General features: G+C 44.9%; 1 protein-coding gene across 2 annotated transcripts in view; it reads left to right on the top strand.

The window, feature by feature from the left end:
• The window catches only part of LOC137424551 (tetraspanin-4), a 430033-nt gene extending 407573 nt beyond the window's left edge, over positions 1-22460 (top strand). For both annotated transcript variants that reach the window (XM_068112126.2, XM_068112134.2), the window contains exon 9: positions 21995-22460. In XM_068112126.2, the coding sequence (XP_067968227.1) occupies positions 21995-22063 (69 nt within the window). In that variant the 3' untranslated portion in view covers positions 22064-22460. The remainder of the gene's footprint in view (positions 1-21994) is intronic.
• The last annotated feature ends 772 nt before the right edge of the window (positions 22461-23232 follow it).

Raw genomic sequence — 23232 nt, 5'->3', positions numbered from 1 at the left:
TGAAATCGTACGAAACTTCTGGTATGCACCTATCTCTCCCGTCAGTATGTCCTAAGGGTACTTTTCTGAAAAAAATTCAAATTTTATATATTTTTTGGGGGGGAATTTTTTTTTTTGCAACTTAAGTTTTCAACTTCAATTGTTTATAAAATATAATATCACGTATATTACAAATACATTTGTGCATTATGCTTGTTTGAATTATGATTGGTGTAAACCATGACAAAACAGCAACTCAGGTACAGTCTTTTATCTATATATCTACATATCTGGGCAGTGTCTGTTGTCACTGAACTACTCCATGAATATTTTGTTTCCGTGCTTGTGAAGTGTTTTTAATAACGTGGTGGTGGTTTTGAATCACGTGGTGGTGAGGTATTTTGAATTATGTGGTGGTGAGGTGCTTTTAAATCACGTGGTGGTGAAGTGTTGTGAATTACGTGATGGTGAGGTGTTTTGAATTACTTGGTGGTGAGGTGTTTTTAATTATGTGGTGGTGAGGTGTTTTGGATTACGTGGTGGGGAGGTGTTTTAAATTACTTGGTGGTGAGGTGTTTTAAATTAGGTGGGGTGAGGTGTTTTAAATTATGTGGGCATGAGGTGTTTTAAATTACGTGGTGGTGAGGTGTTTTGAATTACGTGGTGGGGAGGTGTTTTGAATTACGTGGTGATGAGGTGTTTTGGATTACGTGGTGGTGAGGTGTTTTGAATTACGTGGTGGGGAGGTGTTTTGAATTACGTGGTGGTGAGGTGTTTTGAATTACGTGGTGGTGAGGTGTTTTGAATTTCGTGGTGGTGAGGTGTTTTGAATTATGTGGTGGTGAGGTGTTTTGAATTACGTGGTGGTGAGATGTTTTGAATTACGTGGTGGTGAGGTGTTTTGAATTACGTGGTGTTGAGGTGTAATCGTTCCAAACTTCCAGTCTGCACCTACCCCTCCCGTATGTTTGTGCTGAGATGTTCTTTTTTGAATTCATATATTATATTTTTTCAACCGAAATTGCCTATAAAAATGTAATATCACAAACACAACAAATACATTTGTGCAAAAAAATTGTTTGTATTATGATTGGTGTAAATCATGCCAACACAGCAACTCAGGTACAGTCATTATCCTCAGCTAAAATAAGCCCATTCCTCAGTAACGACGCGTGGTGATGCGAGTGCAGCGAGCAACCACAGTATGAACCCCAAGTGTCTTTAAAAGCATGATTTTAAAACATCTCACCACCACGTAATTGAAAACACCTCACCGCACCTAATTTAAAACACATCACCACCAAGTAATTTAATACACCTCACCGCCACGTAATTTAAAACACCCCACCACCACGTAATCCAAAACACCTCACCAACACATAATTAAAAACACCTCACCACCACGTAAATTAAAAAAACATCACCACCAAGTAATTCAAAACACCTTACCACCACGTAATTCAAACACCTCACCACCACGTAAATTAAAAAAACCTAACCACCACGTAATTTAAAACACCTCACCCCCACCAATTTTATAACACCTCACCACCACATAATCCAAAACACCTCTCCACCACATAATTAAAAACACCTCACCACCATGTAATTCAAAATACCTCACCATCACGTAGTTCAAAACATCTCACCACCACTTGATTTAAAAGCACCTCACCACCACATCATTCAAAATACCTCACCACCACGTGATTCAAAACCACCACCATGTTATTAAAAACACTTCCCAACCACGGAAACAAAAGATTCATGGAGTAGTTCAGTGACAACAGACACTGCCCAGATATGTAGATATATGGATAAAAGACTGTACCTGAGTTGCTGTTTTGTAAATGCTTTACACCAATCATAATTCAAACAATCATAATGCACAAATGTATTTGTAATATACGTGATATTACATTTGATAAACAATTGAAGTTGAAAACTTAAGTTGAAAAAAAATAAATCCCCCCCCCCCCCCCCCCCAAAAAAAAATGGATTTTTTTCTAAAAAATACCCTCAGGACATACCGGCGGGAGAGATAGGTGCATACCAGAAGTTTGGTACGATTTCACAAAAGTTTGAGGGAGTAGTTCAGTGAGAAGACAACACAAGACAACACAACACAAGACAACACAAGACAAGACAACACAGACACTGCACAGATATATATATAGATTACGTGGGCGTGAAGTGTTTAAAATTACGTGGTGGTGAGGTGTTTTGAATTACGTGGTGGTGAGGTGTTTTGAATTATGTGGTGGTGAGGTGTTTTGAATTACGTGGTGGTGAGGTGTTTTGAATTATGTGGTGGTGAGGTGTTTTGAATTACGTGGTGGTGAGGTGTTTTGAATTACGTGGTGGTGAGGTGTTTTGAATTACGTGGTGGTGAGGTGTTTTGAATTACGTGGTGGTGAGGTGTTTTGAATTACGTGGTGGTGAGGTGTTTTGAATTACGTGGTGGTGAGGTGTTTTGAATTACGTGGTGGTGAGGTGTTTTGAATTACGTGGTGGTGAGGTGTTTTGAATTACGTGGTGGTGAGGTGTTTTGAATTACGTGGTGGTGAGGTGTTTTGAATTATGTGGTGGTGAGGTGTTTTGAATTATGTGGTGGTGAGGTGTTTTGAATTATGTGGTGGTGAGGTGTTTTGAATTATGTGGTGGTGAGGTGTTTTGAATTATGTGGTGGTGAGGTGTTTTGAATTATGTGGTGGTGAGGTGTTTTGAATTATGTGGTGGTGAGGTGTTTTGAATTACGTGGTGGTGAGGTGTTTTGAATTACGTGGTGGTGAGGTGTTTTGAATTACGTGGTGGTGAGGTGTTTTGAATTACGTGGTGGTGAGGTGTTTTGAATTACGTGGTGGTGAGGTGTTTTGAATTACGTGGTGGTGAGGTGTTTTGAATTACGTTGTGGTGAGGTGTTTTGAATTACATGGTGGTGAGGTGTTTTGAATTACATGGTGGTGAGGTGTAATTGTTCCAATCCTCCAGTCTGCACCTACCCCTCCCATATGTTTGTGCTGAGGGGTTCATTTTAAATTCATATATATCTTTTCAACCTAAATCTTCAACCTAAATTGCTTATAAAAATGTAATATCACAAACACTACAAATACATTTGTGCAAAATAATTGTTTGCATTGTGATTGGTGTAAATCATGACAACACAGCAACTCAGGTACAGTCATTATCCTCAGCTAAAATAAGCCCGTTCCTCAGTAACGACGCGCGAGCCGAGCCAAGCTAGTATATATAATATATATATATATATATATATATATATATATATATATATATATATATATATATATATATATATATATACATTGCATTCAGAAAGTAATCAGACCCCTTCACTTTTTTCACATTTCGTTATGTTGCAGCCTTATGCTGAAATGGTTAAAATTCTTTTTTTCCCTCATCAATCTGCACTCAATAGCCCATAATGACAGAGAGAAAACAGGATCTTAGAAAGTTTTGCAGATTTATTAAAAAGAAAAAACTGAAATATCACATTTACCTGTGGTAAATTCAATTGATTGGACATGATTTGGAAAGGCACACACCTGTCTATATAAGGTCTCACAGCTGACAATGCATATCAGAGCAAAAACCAAGCCATGAGGTCGAAGGAACTGCCTGCAGAGCTCAGAGACAGGATTGTGTCGAGGCACAGATCTGGGGAAGCCTACAAGAAACTTCTGCTGCATTGAAGGTTCCCAAGAGCACAGTGGCCTCCATAATTCTTAAATGGAAGAAGTTTGGAACAACCAGGACTCTTCCTAGAGCTGGCTGCCCGGCCAAACTGAGCAATCGGGGGAGAAGGGCCTTGGTAAGAGAGGTGACCAAGAACCTGATGGTCACTCTGGCTGAGCTCCAGAGATCCTGTGTGGAGATGGGAGAAACTTCCAGAAGGACAACCAGAAGGGCAACAATTCCACCGATCTGGGCTTTATGGCAGATTGGCCAGACGGAAGCCTCTCCTCGGTGAAAGAGACATGAACGCCCGCTTGGAGTTTGCAAAAAAGCACCTAAAGGACTCTCAGACTTGTGAGAAACAAGATTCTGTGGTCTGATGAATCCAAGATTGAACTGTTTGGCCTCAGTTCTAAGCGTCATGTCTGGAGGAAACCAGGCACCGCTCATCACCTGCCCAATACCATCCCAACGGTGAAGAATGGTGGTGGCAGCATCATGCTGTGGGGGTGTTTTTCAGCAGCAGGGACTGGGGGACTGGTCAGGGTTGAGGGAACAATGAACGGAGCAAAGTACAGAGATATCCTAATGAAAACCTGAAAGAGAGTGCTCAGGACCTCAGACTGGGCCGAAGGTTCACCTTCCAAAAGGACAATGACCCTAAGCACACAGCCAAGACAACGCAGGAGTGGCTTAGGGACAACTCTGTGAAGGTCCTTGAGTGGCCCAGTCAGAGCCCTGACTTAAACCCAATCGAACATCTCTGGAGAGACCTGAAAATGGTTGTCCACCGACGGTCCCCATCCAACCTGACAGATCTTGAGAGGATCTGCAGAGAAGAATGGCAGAAAATCCCCAAATCTAGGTGTGCAAAGCTCGTCGTGTCATACCCAAGAAGACTCGAGGCTGTAATCGCTGCCAAAGGTGCTTCAGCTAAGTACTGAGTTAAGGGTCTGAATACTTGTGTCAATGTGATATTTCAGTTTTTTGTCTTTAATAAATTTGCAAAAGTTTCTAAAATCCTGTTTTCTCTTTGTCATTATGGGGTGTTGAGTGCACATTGATGAGGGAAAAAATGAATTTAAACGATTTCAGCATAAGGCTGCAACATAACGAAATGTGAAAAAGTGAAGGGGTCTGAATACTTTCTGAATGCACTGTGTGTGTGTATATATATATATATATATATTGTTACGGACACGACTTAGATGTTATGATGGGCCGAGCGGAATGGCCGCCGTGTTCGCACAAGTTACCCGATTACACTTGAACGTTGGCCGAATCGCGCTACACTAGATCAATGAAGGAAAGGACACAACGGCTGGGTTAAATGACATGACACCAGGGGTACAGTTCTCAAGACCTCCGGAGGAGGATATAATATGGGTTATGCAGAACGTTTAGATTACACGGGACAGAGGTACAGCACAGAAAGATAAGCACTTATACACGGTCTTATCTTAGCCCCGACAGACCACAGACAAACGGGACAAGACTGACTCACACAGGGATTGATGGCAAGGAAGGGCAGGTAGTCGATGGCTCAAGGTGCACCTTGGCTCAGGGGCAGAATCGACTCGGTCCGGTCCAGAGATGCGGGAGGTATCTCTCAGCGCTAGGAGGTGGCGTCCTTTCTTCTTCGTAGCTGAGGCGCATCTGACGTCACCTCCGTCTTCCTGCGCATGTCCAGCGGGGAGTGACACGCCCTCGGCTCGTTAGCTCCGCCCCAGATGGAATCGGTCCCCCGCTTCTTATTGGGTGCGGGGGGTTACCGGGCTCCGCCCTTGACGAGGAGCTGACAGTGAGCCCCTGCGTGGTAACCCCGTCGGAGCACATGGTCAATGGCGGCTAACCAAGCCGGAGTGAGGACGCACACTCCCCGCGCCGCCGCCGCGCCGCCCCCGCTGTTGTTGTTGTTGGTGTTGTTATTCCATGAGGAAGAGATGCGGGGAGGTATTGGGAGGTCCTAAACTTACTAACGGTGCCATACAATCACATTCTGGTGCAACGAAGAGTCAGAATTAATGGAAACGAGTCCTTAACTGACATAGACTAAGAATAACTAGCAAGATGTCCTATAGTTGTCTACGTGAGATGCGGTGAACCTGGGCACGACATTTAATGGGGGAAAAAGGGGAAGGTCGGGGCTACAGAGTGTTGTTTACAGACAATGGGACTAGGGAATGGGGGATTGGGGATAGTTGGGGAGTATTGGGGAAATAGGGGAATATTTACAAGCGGATATGGATGGAGGCCAAATCCCATATCCGCAACATTGCACCCTTCTCTACCTCGGGGCGTCCCGACCCGATAAATTTTTACTTGCTTTAGTGTGGCACTCAGATGTAGTTCCCTCTACTATTAACTCAACCCTGAGTGCGACAGTTTTACAGATGTTCACAAATGAGTAAATATGTCCCCCTGCGACGTTGCACCCTTCTCCTCACAGAAACACACCCACAGGATAACCGAATCGCGGAAAGAATCCTCAAACTAAACATACAGCCGGTAGGGAGCATTATTTACACAAGACTACACTGATATTTACACTACGATCCAGGACCTGTTTTTGGAGGAACACATGCAGATGTTATGCATAGAGAGAGCGCGCATGCCAGCATCGATACACCAACCCACGAGTGCCCTGTGGCCTTACGGCCTTTAATAATGTGCAGAGCACCCCATCCAAGCACCAAAAGCACCACCCCATCATGTACAGTCAGCACCATCCGGTGCACCAGTAAAGTGTTCAATAATCACCGGTGGTGTCGCAGCCGGCCGATGTTCTGCCGCTGGTCTTGCCTTCATGGAGCACTTGGCCTTCTGGCTTCTTTAAAAATAAAGAAAGGCGCCAACCGGACGCATTTCTGTATTGTGGCCGTCAGGGGGCCAACTAAAAGTGGTTCACCTGTATGGCATAGGTGCCACGTTGACCCATAGGCCCATCAACGGGTGGTGCTTGCCCGCAAGAGAACTGCGGTCCATGGTGGGCGGCCACAAAAATTGCGGTCCAGATGGTGTATCGATCCAGGCAGCAAGCAGCGAAAGTGCAGGCCCACAACTGCGGAGCCAGCACCTCTCTTTCCTCTCTCTCTGCCCCAAAGCCAGATCCTCGGAGGTGGGAGACAAAAGAAGAAGACAAGTGAGTAAGGTGGTAAGGGCGCAAAAGTGCACGCAATACAAGATGATGCACACTGGGGGCACATGGGAACCAGGTGAGACAGGTACGTTCCTACCGTACGCCCCCCCCCCCCACCAGGTAACCTACATTGCCCCTCCCTTACCCCTTACTGTATCCACAAAACACAACACTACCCATAAACATCTACTTTACAAATCAACAAACGTCCCTACTGTCTTCCCCGTTCCTCCCATAAACCAAATTCGTCTTCTCTCCCTCCTAACCAATCAAATTTGCCATTTCCAACTCTCATCACAATTTGCCATCTCCAATTCCTCATCAGTCCCTCCTAAGGAGGGAGAGATGGAATCACCCCAATGTCTCATCCACGTCGTGATGCGTCTCACCAATCCAACCAGCAATTCTTATTTCCTGCAACACAGAATAAAGGAACACAGGTGTGGAGTCATCATCATCACCTCAGGTAAGTGGCTGCGTATGGTGCGACAGGTTCATCAATCCTAACTATTTCCTAAATGACTTTAACAACTTTACATTACCCGGGGTCTTTCTCCTGCCAAACCATTGGCCCTCTTACACTATGGGTTCTAAAAACCAATTCCCATTGACCAAACTGTGGTGCTTTTCAATTTGGGGTCTCACTCCCCCGATTCAACACTCGGTGCTCTCACACAATTTCTGGGCTGTGACGTGTAGCTCTCCTAGCAGGTCTACCCACCTGCACACCTCCACCACTGTAGTTGCCTCCGAGCTTACCTGCTCCTTACCCTAACCTATCTACCTGGGGAAGGCCCTCTGGTGCTCTCCCCACTCGGTGCCCTCTCTGGCACTGGGCTACCCGGGTCCGTCCTCCGGATCCTCGGGACCCATCCACAACTCTACCGGCTCCCAGAGCCCAGCTGCGGCCTCACCTGGCCGACATCCTCACAGTGGTGGAGTGCCCAAACCAACTACACACACTAACAGGCTACACGCCCAGCCATTTCCACACACTAATGCACCCATCCACAATACCATTCTGCAACCGCACCACAAATGCCAATATCCAACCACAATTTACCTATACCCTCTACCTAACACTTACACTACCCGCCCCGGGTACTCGTGAAAGGGGTCCACTCTTCCCCCATCCACACCTTCGCACCATGCACACCACTCCGTACCACTTACTCCCTGTACTCCACGTATTCCACACACCTGCACTTGCACACCTGTGCTCTCACACCTGGTGCCACCTGCACCCTTCTCTCCCCAAGCGCATTCGCGCTGATCCACAACACTCACTACTCATACACTGCTCCACACACCTGTCCAGTTCTCACACAGCATCATCTCATCTAACTACTCCCCTCTGAAACTTGCGCTTCCCAGTCGTCCCTTTAAACTATTGCGCTCCCTCGTCATTATCATCCACTCTAATCTACCTGCGTCCCCTCTACAGGTATCAGTCACTAACTAAACTTAACGTTACCTAATGTCATCTTCTAGGGCCCTAACAATATAACCTAACCCACCCGGGCTAGTTTTCACTGCCATCAACCCCATAAGCTATTGCGCATTTGCCCCACCTGGGAAGGGTGGCAGGGATGCCACCCTTACCCACCGGGCCCATCGCTCACTACCAATTTTGCACATCAAATTTCAACAAATCAAAAATTTGCCAATCACTGCTCATCATCTGCCAATCATTACTGCCAATCCTTTGCCAATCATCAAATTTTGTTTTTCTAATTTCGGGTCCAAAACACTAACCTCATCACACAGTCTACTCACTAATGCCTCTCGGTGCGCCAATTCCTGTCCAAAGCCCGGCTTCGTAAAGCCAAGCCATGAATGCGGGTTGTGTTGTGCCAGCGGCTGGACGCGTCCGGCACTCGGTGCAGGGACGGGGGCTTACCCGGGCCGAGATCCCACGCCCCACCCCGGCGTGGAGCCATCCAATGTCCCGATCTCGACCTGCCGGAATGCCTCAACAAAAAGTGGTCGCCATGACGACCCTTCCTATCGGGCTGCCCGCTCCGCCTAGTGGAGCCCGGACGCGGCCGTTCCACGCGAGGCCCAGCATGGATCGCGCACGGCGGTCCTTTCGAACCCGCCGTGGCTCGGATCCCCGCTGGTTCTCGCGGCACGCGAAGCCTGGCACGCACCGAGGGCCCGCTTCGGCTAAAAGTCGACCTAACCTCTAACCCGGTTACCGTCGATGCCTCATCTGGATGCTTACAAGCATACGCTACCCCTTTCGTGCTCATACATCCAGCCGTTTCCATGCTCCTCGTCGTACCTTCTCTAACACACCCAGGTACACTCATTCCACTCCCAGCCTTGGTCACACACCTGACCACCGAACACTTTGGCACACATTCGTTGGTCGCACACCTCACCAACACACCTCTTCGCGCCCCCTCCTCGGTCACCTCCTCTGTGAGAATCACAGGTGTGCTCTCACTCGCACACCCAACCACGTGCCTCACTACCAATTCCAGCGTGCATTCCCACTCACGCTCTACCATTCCAGGTGTGCATCCTTCCATTCCAGGTGTACATCCTCGCTCACCTGTCACAACCAACTCACGCTCCTTGTCACTCTCACTACTCTCACCTCCACTCTTGACAGCGCACTCACCCTTACTCTTGACAGCGCACTCTTTCCTCATGCACCCGTCCATTACACACCTCTCTCGCGCACACTCTTGCGCACACTCTCCCGTCACACCCTCTGTAACACTTACCACACCGCGCTTCCATGTGCTCCCTCGCACACGCGCTACGACCGACTCACTCTCGCCAGCACCCTCACTCCTTGGCACGCACTTTTTCCTCACACACCCCAGAGTCGGACTTTCTCGCACACCTCCTTTTTCGCACACCAGACCTGTCGCACACTTCACCAACGGCCTCTCACGAACACCCGGGTCCATCTCGACCCCCAAGCTTATTAAATCACCTGGCGCATCATACGCACGACCTTATTGGTCACCACTTACACCGGGTCCTCTTTCTCTTCGCTTCTCCTCCATCACCTGCGAATCCCTCATCCGGTTAATGAGCACATCATCACGATCCGAACACAGACTTTGGACCAATTCTTTTACTTCCTCCTTTATCTCTTTCTTATCCTCTCTCCGTCGCTTCTTAATTTCGCTCACCCCTTCTTCCACTTCCTCTAATTTCTGCTTCACCTCCTTCATCTCCTCGTGCGCCCCTTTAAGTTCTTCCTCTAACTCCACTTTATTTTTTTCTATGTGCTCCCGCACCTCCCGCTCTTTAACCTCCATCACCTCTACCACCTTGTCCATTTTCCTCGTCAGGTCCTCATGTACCGTCTGACACTCTTTTTTAATTACCCCTACGTCCTTTTTCATCTCCTTCTGTGTCGATTTTAAACCCTCTATTACCGCTGTGTTCTTCTTTACCTGGTCCCCCAACTCCTTTTGTCCCACTGTCAGTTGTTCTACTCCCAGCGTCAACTCCTCTATACCCCCTTGCAATTTTACAGTCCCCTTTCTCACCTCCTTCTCCATGCGCTCCTTACAGTGCCTCACCTCCTCGCGCACTCCTCCGACCTCCTCACTCACCCCTCTTCTGATCTCTTCTCCCATCACTTGCATCTCCTGCCCAGATGCCACCCTCATCTGCTCCATTTCCACCCTGTGAGCATCCAGTTTGGTTTCTACCCCCATTCTGACCCCCTCTATCTGCTGCCCCATTTGTTTAACTTCCCTTTCCGCTTGGTCCCTCATGTCCCTCAATTTGCCTTCCATACTGTTTTCTAACCCCTCTAACCCCTTTTGCATTTCCCCTAATCTATTGTCTAATCCCTCTATTCTACTCCCTAACCCTCCGATCTGGGCCCCCATGTCATTCCTTAAACCCCCGATCTGGTTTCCCATTTGTCCCATTCGCTCACCCTGAGCATCCATTTTTGCTTCTAGCCCCATATTTGCCATTAGTATGGTTGCATTAATCTGCGCCATGAGGTCCCGCACATCAATTCCCGCTATTTGCGCAGCGGGCGCAGCTACCCCGCGCTCGTGCGAGGCGCCTTTTTGCGCGCCTGAAACCTCGTGTGCGAGAGCGCCATTTTGTGCACCTGTAACCTCGTGCGCGACGACGCCATTTTGCGACCCTGCTACCCTCACTGCTTCGCTCTCCTCATGTCCCTCAATTTGGTCCTGGATCGACCCTGCCTCACTCTCCTCTACCGGAACCCAGCCGTCTTGGTCTGCCATAGCGCGACTTTCAAAATTCGGGTTTTTTTATTTTTTTTATTTTATAAAACACAATTAAATTTCGCCGTTATAATTTCGAGCGCGTGAAACGCGCTCCGGGACCGATCCCACTTCCCGACACCAATTGTTACGCACACGACTTAGATGTTATGTAGGGCCGAGCGGAATGGCCGCCGTGTTCGCACAAGTTACCCGATTACACTCGAACGTTGGCCGAATCGCGCTACGCTAGATCAATGAAGGAAAGGACACAACGGCTGGGTTAAATGACACGACACCAGGGGTACAGTTCTCAAGACCTCCGGAGGAGGATATAATATGGGTTATGCAGAACGTTTAGTTTACACGGGACAGAGGTACAGCACAGAAAGATAAGCACTTATACACGGTCTTATCTTAGCCCCGACAGACCACAGACAAACGGGACAAGACTGACTCACACAGGGATTGATGGCAAGGAAGGGCAGGTAGTCGATGGCTCAAGGTGCACCTTGGCTCAGGGGCAGAATCGACTCGGTCCGGTCCAGAGATGCGGGAGGTATCTCTCAGCGCTAGGAGGTGGCGTCCTTTCTTCTTCGTAGCTGAGGCGCATCTGACGTCACCTCCGTCTTCCTGCGCATGTCCAGCGGGGAGTGACACGCCCTCGGCTCGTTAGCTCCGCCCCAGATGGAATCGGTCCGCCGCTTCTTATTGGGTGCGGGGGGTTACCGGGCTCCACCCTTGACGAGGAGCTGACAGTGAGCCCCTGCGTGGTAACCCCGTCGGAGCACATGGTCAATGGCGGCTAACCAAGCCGGAGTGAGGACGCACACTCCCCGCGCCGCCGCCGCGCCGCCCCCGCTGTTGTTGTTGTTGGTGTTGTTATTCCATGAGGAAGAGATGCGGGGAGGTATTGGGAGGTCCTAAACTTACTAACGGTGCCATACAATCACATTCTGGTGCAACGAAGAGTCAGAATTAATGGAAACGAGTCCTTAACTGACATAGACTAAGAATAACTAGCAAGATGTCCTATAGTTGTCTACGTGAGATGCGGTGAACCTGGGCACGACATTTAATGGGGGAAAAAGGGGAAGGTCGGGGCTACAGAGTGTTGTTTACAGACAATGGGACTAGGGAATGGGGGATTGGGGATAGTTGGGGAGTATTGGGGAAATAGGGGAATATTTACAAGTGGATATGGATGGAGGCCAAATCCCATATCCGCAACAATATATATATATATAATATATATATTAATATATATATTAATATATATATATATATATATATATATATATATATATATATATATATATATATATATATATATATATATATATACACACACACACAGTTGTGGTTAAAAATATTGGAACCCTTGCACATTTTTCAAATAATACACCATCTCTTCCAGAAAATTGTTGAAATTAAACAATCTTTTGTTATCCACAAATGTATTTCTTTGGTTTGCAGTGGAACAAAACAAAAAAAGCTGAAAAGACTATTAAATCTTAGCTTATTCCACACAGAAGTCCTAAAATGGCCGGGACAATATTATTGGCACCTTTTAGAATTTGCTAGAAATAATTAGAGTTCAAGCAGGTGATTCTCCTTTACTTTGGAATTGAAGTCATCTGTGGTGACTTGCAGGTGCCTGCAATATTAAAATCACTCATTCAACCAGTTTTAATGGAGAAAAGGAGTCATTGTGCTGTTTTGTGTCACTGTGTGTACCACAATGAGCATGGAGAAAAGAAAGAAAACCACAGAATTGTCTGAGGAGGTCAGACACAAGATTGTAGCCAAGCATGGACAATCTCAAGGCCACAAGTCCATCTCCAGAGACCTTGATGTTCCTGTGTCCACCATACGTGATGTTATCAGAAAGTTTAAGGCCCATCGCACTGCAGCCAACCTCCCTGGACATGGCCGCAAGAGAAAACTTGATCGAAGATTGCAGCGAAGGATTGTTCAAATGGTGGAGAAAGCACCTCGATCAACTGCCAAACAGATTCAAGCTAACCTTCAGGCACAAGGTACGACAGTTTCAACTCACACCATCCGTCGCCAACTCAATGAAAGGGGGTTCTATGGTAGGAGACCCAGGACTGAGAGAGACATAAGAAAGCCCAACTGGAGATTGCCAAAACACACCTGAACAAGCCAAAATCCTTCTGGGAGAATGTCCTCTGGACAGATGAGACCAAATTAGAGCTTTCTGTAAAGCACATCATCTCTATGTTTGCAGAAAATAAAATGAAGCCTTCAAAGAAAAGAACACCTTCCCTATAGTCAAACATGGAGGAGGTTCAGTGATGTTTTGAGGTTGCTGTGCTGCATCTGGCACTGGGTACCCTGAATGTGAGCATGGCATCATTAAATCAGGAGATTACCAAGGCATATTGGAGCGCAATGTTCAACCCAGTCTCAGAAAGCTGGGTCTCCGTCAAAGGTCATGTGTCTTGCAGCAGGACAATGACCTCAAACACACTTCAAAAAGCACCCAGGAATGGTTCAAGACAAAACGCTGGACTGTTCTGAAGTAGCCAGCAATGCGTCCAGATCTAAATCCCATTGAACACCTGTGGGGAGATCTGAAAACAGCAGTTGGGAGAAGGCACCCTTCAAATCTTGGAGAACTGGAGCAGTTTGCACAAGAAGAGTGAGTCAAACTGCCAGTAGAGAGGTGCAAGAAGCTCATTCATGGCTATTCGAAGCGCTTGACTGCAGTTATTTTGTCGAGACTATACTACCAAATATTAAGTCGAGGGTGTCAATAATTTTGTCAATGCCATTTCTTTTTATTTTCTGATTTAAAAGGATATATTAAGTTCTAAATCAAAAACAAAGGTTCTGTAATATTAACAGTGAAATAAGAAATTGTGTAAACCAAATATTTTTGTCAATTTAAACTTATTTTTCGAATAAATTGTGAGTTATTTGAAAAAACTGCAAGGGTGCCAATATTTTTGGCCATGACTATATATATACATATATATATATACATATATATATATATATATATATATATATATATATATATCTATCTATCTATATATATATATATATATATATATATATATATATATATATATATATACACAGACTTGGCATTTAATATGGAATTTTTTTTTCTTTCTTGACTTGGGTTTACTTTTTGAACTCGGTATATCAATCTGGTGAGTTTCTTTTACGCTTCGGTGATTTCTTTGTTAAAAGAACCATGTCAATGATTGTTTGTCGCAGCAAGAAGTCAATAACAGGATTATATCACATGTGGTGTGACAAAATGTATGGACAGGTACATTTGATGATTGGCTTCACAATCGGGTATATAAGGGTTGTTGCGTTCTGTATTAGTGGAAAACAACTGCTGCACATCTACAAAAGTTATTGCCGCTTCCCCTTGAGATGGTCCGTCAACTCGACAATGCTGTTTGTCATTTAGTGGTGGCTTTACGAAATTCCGGCATGAAACAGCGTGCTATTGCTCGGCAGTATGGCATCACTCAAGGTCAGGTGTCAAAGATCCCGAAACGAAATGCTCAGAGGGATGTCCCTACTCCAATACCGAGGTCAGGACGTCTCCACAGAACCACAAGGAGGGATGATCGCCAGCTGCACCGGTTAGTCCGCAATGGCCGTACCAAGTCAGCTAATCGGCTTAGGGCTGAGTGGCAGCAACTGACAAATGTGCCTGTATCCAGAAGGCTAGTCAACCAACGACTGGTTCAAGCAGGCTATCGTGCCAGGAGTCCCCTGAGAAAGCCACGTCTGACCAGACAACACCGCCAGCACCGATTGCAGTGGGCCAGAGAGCACCGTCAATGGCAGCCAGGACACTGGAATCACGTGATCTTCAGTGACACGTCTAGATTTCTGGTCTATCGTCAATATGGCCGCGTGCGAGTGCGCAGACAAGTGCATGAAGCCTACAACGAAGATTGTATAGTGCCAAGAGTCCAAGCTGGAGGTGGTGGGGTGACTGTTTGGGCTGCTTTTCATGCAGGGGGAAAAACTGACCTAGTTGTTCTGAATGGAAACCTGAACCAGTTCAAGCACAGGTCCATTTTGGAAGAAACATTGCTTCCATTTGTTCGTGCAGCCTTTCGAGGAAACTTTGTCTTCCAAGATGACAATGCACAGCCTCATCGTGCTCACATGATCCAACACTTTCTTGCTGACCGTGGTGTAGAGCATATGGAGTGGCCTGCCATGTCCCCGGATATGAATCCGATCGAGAACTTGTGGGCCGAATTAATGCGTCAAATCGACAACTTGGACCAGCAGCCTGCCTCTGTGCGTGAATTGCAGCAGACTATTGACACTGCATGGCAAGCGATTCCTGTCCAAACCTTGGCAAATCTCGTGAACAGCATGCCTCGACGTGTACGTGCTCTCCTGAATAGTCGTGGGGGTTACACGATGTACTGAACTATAATTTTACTGTCCGTAATCCCAGTCGTAATTTAACTTTTGTTTTTGTTTAAAAAGTTTTTTGGCTAATGTGCAAAATAAAGAGATACTTCTGGAAAACGCACAGAAGTTTAACACAGTACTGTCCGTGAATTGAGCTCGATATCAGTTTACATCACTTTCAAGGATCAATTTATTTGCTTCAAAATGTCAAATGTGGTTTTTGTTTCTTTTCAAGGTCACATTAACAAAATCTAGAATAATTTCAACATAATTCCAATGAACTTTTGGTTCTACGTCATCTTGAAAAGTAAGTTCACCCCCACAAAAAAAATATTCCATATTAAATGCCAAGTCTGTATATATATATATATATATATATATATATATATATATATATATATATATATATATATATATATATATATATATATATATATATATATATATATATTATAGTATTACATATACCTTTTGCTGATTATTGATTATACGTAAAGACAGATTTGATTTTACTTTTATAATAAGTGTTGTCATATCTTTGAGACTTAATGAAAATCCATTGAAAGTCATTTTGGTTTACTGTGACAATGATTTATTTTGTTATCACATCTCAATTAATAAATTTCCCACCGGACTCATACTTTGCACCCTACTATATACATCATCCTCAAAAGCAAAACTGGAAATAATTCCTTATAAAGGCAAGTCCCCAAAAGTCTTTGGAGTTTTCATAAAATGTATTTTGAAGAAGCAACCCCAAAGTCCACAGGCAATCCATAATGGAGGAGTCGAGTGTTCTTTGTCCACAGGCAATATCGCTCCTCATCATCACTCTTCATGTTCCGAGTCACACTTCACTTTGTGCCACATCATCCTGCATCCACAACCAGCTCAAGCCAGCCAATAAGTTCCAAATACTATTGTTCAAAAAAATTTGCTCTGTTTTAAATTTCGTTTATCAATGACTATTTCCTTGTTCATGCAGTGGAAGTGCTTTGCGGTCCGTAAATTTGCAGTCCCAACCTTCCTATCCAATTCCAACTTCAAATTTTCGGTCCAGGTAAACATGGCCCAACTTCAAATTTGCGGTCCGGATAAACATGTCCCAACTTCAAATTTGTGGTCTGGTTAAACATGTCCCAACTTCAAATTTGCGGTCCGGGTAACCCTGTCCCAACTTCAAATTTGCAGTCTAGGTAACCATGTCCCAACTTCAAATTTGCAGTCAGGGTAACCATGTCCCAACTTCAAATTTGCAGTCTTGGTAAACATGTCCAAACTTCAAATTTGCAGTCTAGGTAAACATGTCCCAACTTCAAATTTGCGGTCTTGGTAAACATGTCCAAACTTCAAATTTGCAGTCTTGGTAAACATGTCCAAACTTCAAATTTGCAGTCTTTGTAAAGATGTCCCAACTTCAAATTTGCGGTCCACGTAACGATGTCCCAACTTCAAATTTGCAGTCTAGGTAAACAGGTCCCAGCTCAAATTTGCAGTCTAGGTAAACATGTCCCGACTTCAAATTTGCAGTCTAGGTAAACATGTCCCAACTTCAAATTTGCGGTCCGGGTAACCATGTCCCAACTTCAAATTTGCAGTCTAGGTAACCATGTCCCAAATTCAAATTTGTGGTCTGGGTAAACATGTCCCAACTTCAAAGTTGCGGTCCGTGTGAACATGTCCTACTGTCCTAGCTTCAAATTTGCGGCCCGGGTAAAGATGTCCCAACTTCAAATTTGCGGTCCAGGTAAATAGGTCCCAACTTCAAATTTGTGGTTCAGGTAAGCATGCCCTTCAAATTTGTGGTCCGGGCAAACATGTCCTCGCTTCAAATTTGTGGTCCAGGTGAATACTAGAGTAGCTCATGGTGGTTGAGTATGCACTTTATTGTACAGACCTAAACTCTTCAGGAATTCACTAATTGAAGGTCCAGGAACAATATTTGGTTGGTAACACATTTGCCACTGACGGCGAAATAGCTGAAATGGCCACACCCCTTTTTGGGCCACGCCCCCTTTTTTGCCGTGACTGTATCTACAGAACCGTTGGACCTAGGAGGTTGCCCGACCACTCAAAATTTGCGCAATGGCCACATTATGGGGGGTCAGTAATACATTTACATATCCAAAAGTCAATGGTTTTTAAGATAATTGCCAAAAACCGATTTCAACATGTTACGAACTACAATATTATTCGTAATTGTTCCTGTTCCTGTTCCTATTGTTCATTTACTTGATTCCTGAAGAGTCTAGACTAGACTAGAGTCTAGACTAGAGTCAAGACTAGAGTCTAGACTAGAGTCTAGACTAGAATTTAGTCTAGAGTCTAGACTAGAGTCTAGACATGGCTAGAAATTCCGGTCATGGGTGTTTTGTCGTTTCAGCTGTGCGGAGGTGCATGCCTTTGTTCTTCGGGTTTGGCCGGACAAACTATAGCAGATGGGGTACGCTGTTCCTTGAAGATTGCCTGGACCTACAAAGGAAGTTCCCGGGTATCTACAGATGCTTTACAGATGGTGGATGGGTGATGTACCACACTACCCGACAAGGCAGTGCAGTAGGATTTGACATGGCACTCGAGAAGTGTTACAATAAACCCGCCAAGGTTGCTGGAGGTATCATTGGGATGACCAGACAGAAAGAAGCAGTAGCCTTATGGAATCTCCTAAAGCATGAGAAAGATCTTCATGTGGCACAGCTGCTGGAATGGTGCAACTTGGGAGACAAAGATGACAGTGAGCTGAGCCTACACCATGAGTTCAATCCAAGTTCTACGAAGATTGGCCATGTTCGTGCAAAGGCCCTTCTGGATTACATAAAATCCATCAACAATCCGTTCGACGCTGGAATCAGACTTCAGAACATCTCTACTGGAGCTGACATTCCCCAGGAGGTTGTCGACGGATTACTTGAATGCCTGGAAATTGGTGAGAAGAGTTATGAAGAGTTTGTTGAGACCAGATTTCAGGATAAGGAGAAGCACCTACATGATACAATCCCTACCAACCGCAAGACTGTTTTCGTGAAACGTACTTCTACTCCGTTCACAGCGAAGAAATCGATGGCGAAAAAGGATGCAGCGGAAACGGTTAGGTACATTGACTATGCTAGAGAAAGAGGGTACAGCATGCTAGAACTCCTGAAGTATGAATTGACCAGCACATCCCAGTTCCTCACCACTGAATGTAAAGATGGCATCAAATTGAAGAAGCCCGATAAAGCCTCCTTAGCCAGGGAACTTGTCAGTCGCCTTCCACAGGAGACGAGGAATGTAAAGAGTGACGCTCAGATGACAATAGTGGACTTCATGGCACTTGTGCGTAAACTACCGATGAAAAAGATGGGCCTTCACACATTCGGGGAATTGGCTGAGAGTCTTTCCAACAGGATTCTTGCTACAGGCTCCGTGTCCACAAGAATAGACATTATTTTTGATGTTTATCAAAAATCAGCAATCAAGCAAATGGAACGGGCACAGCGAAGTTCCTCAGAACAAATCACAATCACCATTGGGTCTGACAATCAGAAACTCCCTGTCGATCTTGATATGTTCTGGAGCTCAATGTTGAACAAAGTTCGGTTGCAGGAGTATGTCTTCAAGTGGATGCTGCAGAATGTCGAGTCGGACAAGGAAATATTCTTTGGAGGAGTATATGGGGGTGAATGCAGGAAACTGTTAGCTGGCACTGAAACACAGATCGCAGAGCTCTCAAGCAACCAAGAAGAAGCCGACGACAGAATCATGTTCCATATTAATGATGGTGTTGTGAAACACGGGGTTCAATCAGTCTTGGTCGACTCGCCTGACACAGATGTCTTTGTCAACCTCATCTTCCACTTCAACACAACCTGGCAACTACAAAAGCTGTACGTGAAGCTTGGTAACCGGAAAACAAAGAAAACTGTACCAGTCCACATGTTGGTTGATCAACTGGACAACGGTTTGGTGTCGTGTCTCCCAGCCATTCATGCTCTCAGCGGTTGCGACAGTACCAGCAAGGTGGGTCCAAAGCTGTCTGGCCTGAAAGCATCCATCGATCTCTCCCTACTGGAAGGGTTTGGTGTAGAAGAACTGTCACCACAGATAACAAGCAATGCTGAAAAGTTCCTTGTGTCTGGATTAAAGAAGACCGACTGTTCCACTTTCGATGAATATCGATGGGAGCAGTACCACAACTCCAAGAAAGAACTGGACTTCAACCAGCTTGTGTGCTGTTCATCAACGCTACGAGAACACATAAAGTGAGCATTTCTTCAGTGTAAGATGTGGTTGCAAGCCCCAACTCCTGCCGTCACCAAACCAGATCCACTCCAGTATGGGTATGAAGCAACGGACGTTGGCATAACACCAGTGATACTGCCAGTATAGTGCAGGCCCGATGACCTGCCTCCTCCATGCAAATGCCCAAGAGCATGTATGAGTACCAAAACGTGCACTTGCAGAGACAGGAACATTAAATGTGTCACGTTTTGTGGCTGTAGTAAAGGCGAAAAGTGTAGAAATCCAAATAAGTAAATTCCAAAATAGGATGATGCAAAAGGTATAAGTGTCATATAATGTTGTGGCCTTGGTGGTATCATACAATTGTAGTTCGTAACATGTTGAAATCGGTTTTTGGCAATTATCTTAAAAACCATTGACTTTTGGATATGAAAATGTATTACTGACCCCCCATAATGTGGCCATTGCGCAAATTTTGAGTGGTCGGGCAACCTCCTAGGTCCAACGGTTCTGTAGATACAGTCACGGCAAAAAAGGTGGCGTGGCCCAAAAAGGGGTATGGCCATTTCAGCTATTTCGCCGTCAGTGGCAAATGTGTTACCAACCAAATATTGTTCCTGGACCTTCAATTAGTGGATTCCTGAAGAGTTTAGGTCTGTACAATAAAGTGCATACTCAACCACCATGAGCTACTAGAGTAGAACGTGTACTAGCTTCAAATTTGTGGTCCAAGTAAGTATGTCCCAACTTCAAATCTGCGGTCCGGATAAACATGTCTCAACTTCAAATTTGCGGTCCAGGTAAGGATGTCCCAACTTCAAATCTGCGGTCCGGGTAAACATGTTCCAACTTCAAATTTACGGTCCGGATAAACATGTCCCAACATCAAATTTGCGGTCCGGGTAAATATGTCCCAACTTCAAATTTGTGGTCTGGGTAAACATGTTCCAACTTCAAATTTGCGGTCCAAATAAATATGTCCCAACTTCAAATTTGTGGTCTGGGTAAACATGTTCCAACTTCAAATTTGCGGTCCAGATAAACATGTCCCAACATCAAATTTGCGGTCCGGGTAAATATGTCCCAACTTCAAATTTGTGGTCTGGGTAAACATGTTCCAACTTCAAATTTGCGGTCCAGGTAAGGATTTCCCAACTTCAAATCTGCGGTGCGGATAAACATGTCTCAACTTCAAATTTGCAGTCCGGATAAACATGTCCCAACATCAAATTTGCGGTCCGGGTAAATATGTCCCAACTTCAAATTTGTGGTCTGGGTAAACATGTTCCAACTTCAAATTTGCGGTCCAGATAAACATGTCCCACCTTCAAATTTGCGGCCGGGTAAACATGTCCCAACTTCAAATTTGCGGTCTGGATAGACATGTCCAAGCTTCAAATTTGCGGTCCGAGTAAACATGTCCTAGCTTCAAATTTGCGGTCCGGGTAAACATGTCCCAACTTCAAATTTGCGGTCCAGGTAAACATGTCCTCGCTTCAAATTTGCGGTCCGGATAAACATGTCCCAACTTCAAATCTGCGATCCGGGTAAACATGTCCTAGCTTCAAATTTGCGGTCCGGGTAAACATGTGCTAGCTTCAAATTTGCGGTCCGGGTAAACATGTCCCAACTTCAAATTTGCGGTCCGTGTAAATATGTCCTAGTTTCAAATTTGCAGTCCGGATAAACATGTCTCAACTTCAAATTTGCGGTCTGGATAAACATGTCCTAGCTTAAAATTTGCGGTCCGGGTAAACATGTCTCAACTTCAAATCTGCGGTCTCCATAAACATGTCCCAACTTCAAATTTGCGGTCTCGTTAAACATGTCCCAACATCAAATTTGCGGTCCGGGTAAATATGTCCCAACTTCAAATTTGCGGTCTGGGTAAACATGTTCCAACTTCAAATTTGCGGTCCAGATAAACATGTCCCACCTTCAAATTTGCGGTCCGGGTAAACATGTCCCAACTTCAAATCTGCGGTCTCGATAAACATGTCCCAACATCAAATTTGCGGTCCGGGTAAATATGTCCCAACTTAAAATTTGCGGTCTGGGTAAACATGTTCCAACTTCAAATTTGCGGTCCAGATAAACATGTCCCACCTTCAAATTTGCGGTCCGGGTAAACATGTAACAACTTCAAATATGCGGTCCTGATAAACATGTCCTAGCTTCAAATTTCCGGTCCGGGTAAACATGTCCTAGCTTCAAATTTGCGGTCCGGGTAAACATGTCCCTTGCACATGAGCGTTTTGGCATGCAGGTAAAGCAATTCTATCATCTCCACACCCCTCCCCCCTCTCACCCCCCCCGGCCCCCACAGGTGCTTGGCATGGCGTTCGCCATGGTAATGTACTGCCAGCTACGGAAGGAGAGCAGTAAATACTACTAACGGTGGCTGAACCAACGGCGCTTTGCATCTGAAGACTGTCGAGTGCCGCTTGTTTTTTTTAATAACATGCGAACTTTTTTTTTCTTTTTTCTTTTTGTTGTTACCCCATTCCCACAACTAAAAGTACATATTCCTTAAATCACCACTCTTTCATTTCCCACCAAAGACTTATTCATTGCAGAATCTTATTCATTGCAGTCTTTTCCATCGATGAATGATTTAAGTCTCGGTTTATACTTGTTGATTTTTACTCCATATCAGAATAATTTAATTGACTCCCTCCAAGCTGATTGTCCTTCTTGTATATTGTCCATCCAGATGTATAAGCGATATTAAAGCCAGGACTTAAGTTACGTTTTTAATATTTTGTCTGGAAGTAAACTTTGAATTTATCGGCCTGGTTTGCCTTTGATCTCTGTATTGGTGGGTTTGTGGGAACAGCACAGCATGCCATTGGCAGCCTCTCTCTCTATGTGGCGACCGACATCTCGGGCATCATGAAACAAGGCAAAATACATCAGCCACTGAAATGGACTCTCCCATCATAGTCAGGTTCACTCTCTTAACAAATATCATTTCGTTCAAAAATTTGGGAGATTAGCAAACCTGTACATTTTTGGAATCATCAGAGCATGGAGAATCCGAAAATAAATGTTGGCATTTGCACAGACACCTGCATGGTCGCCATTTTGGATTTTCAAAATGGCCGCCATAAAATACATATTTTGCGCTATCTCGGGTTCTAGTCAACCTAGAAAATTCATTAAATATGCAAATACTATGTTTTTGGGGTCAAGGAATCCAATAAAGGCCTCAAAATAGTGCTCAGGATTATATAAAAGCAACAAACAAAGGTAATTGAAAACCATTGTCTTTATATTTGTGATATAACTGTATTACATAATACATGATATTGCAAGTCCTTTGAAGTTATAGGTATGGGTTTATAAAGCAAGAAAGCAGCCTTGTTAGTATCAGATTGAACTATAAGTCCTATACACAGGATCTACTAGGTCTATACCGTTCAGGAATATGCTTTTACAGATCTTCATCACTGTCCTGAGTGTCATCTGGAAAGTCCTAAAAGTGAAGCAAGTGTTAGGATTAGAAGTCTAATGATCCCACCAATGGTTCTCTTGACCCAGAAAACATAGGATTAGCATATTTAA

This window comes from Myxine glutinosa, chromosome 1 (assembly GCF_964187855.1).
Source record: "Myxine glutinosa chromosome 1, kmMyxGlut1.1, whole genome shotgun sequence".
NCBI lineage: Eukaryota > Metazoa > Chordata > Myxini > Myxiniformes > Myxinidae > Myxine > Myxine glutinosa.
The sequence above is the reverse complement of the archived record's forward strand: the minus strand, read 5'-3'. Positions and strand labels throughout refer to the sequence as shown.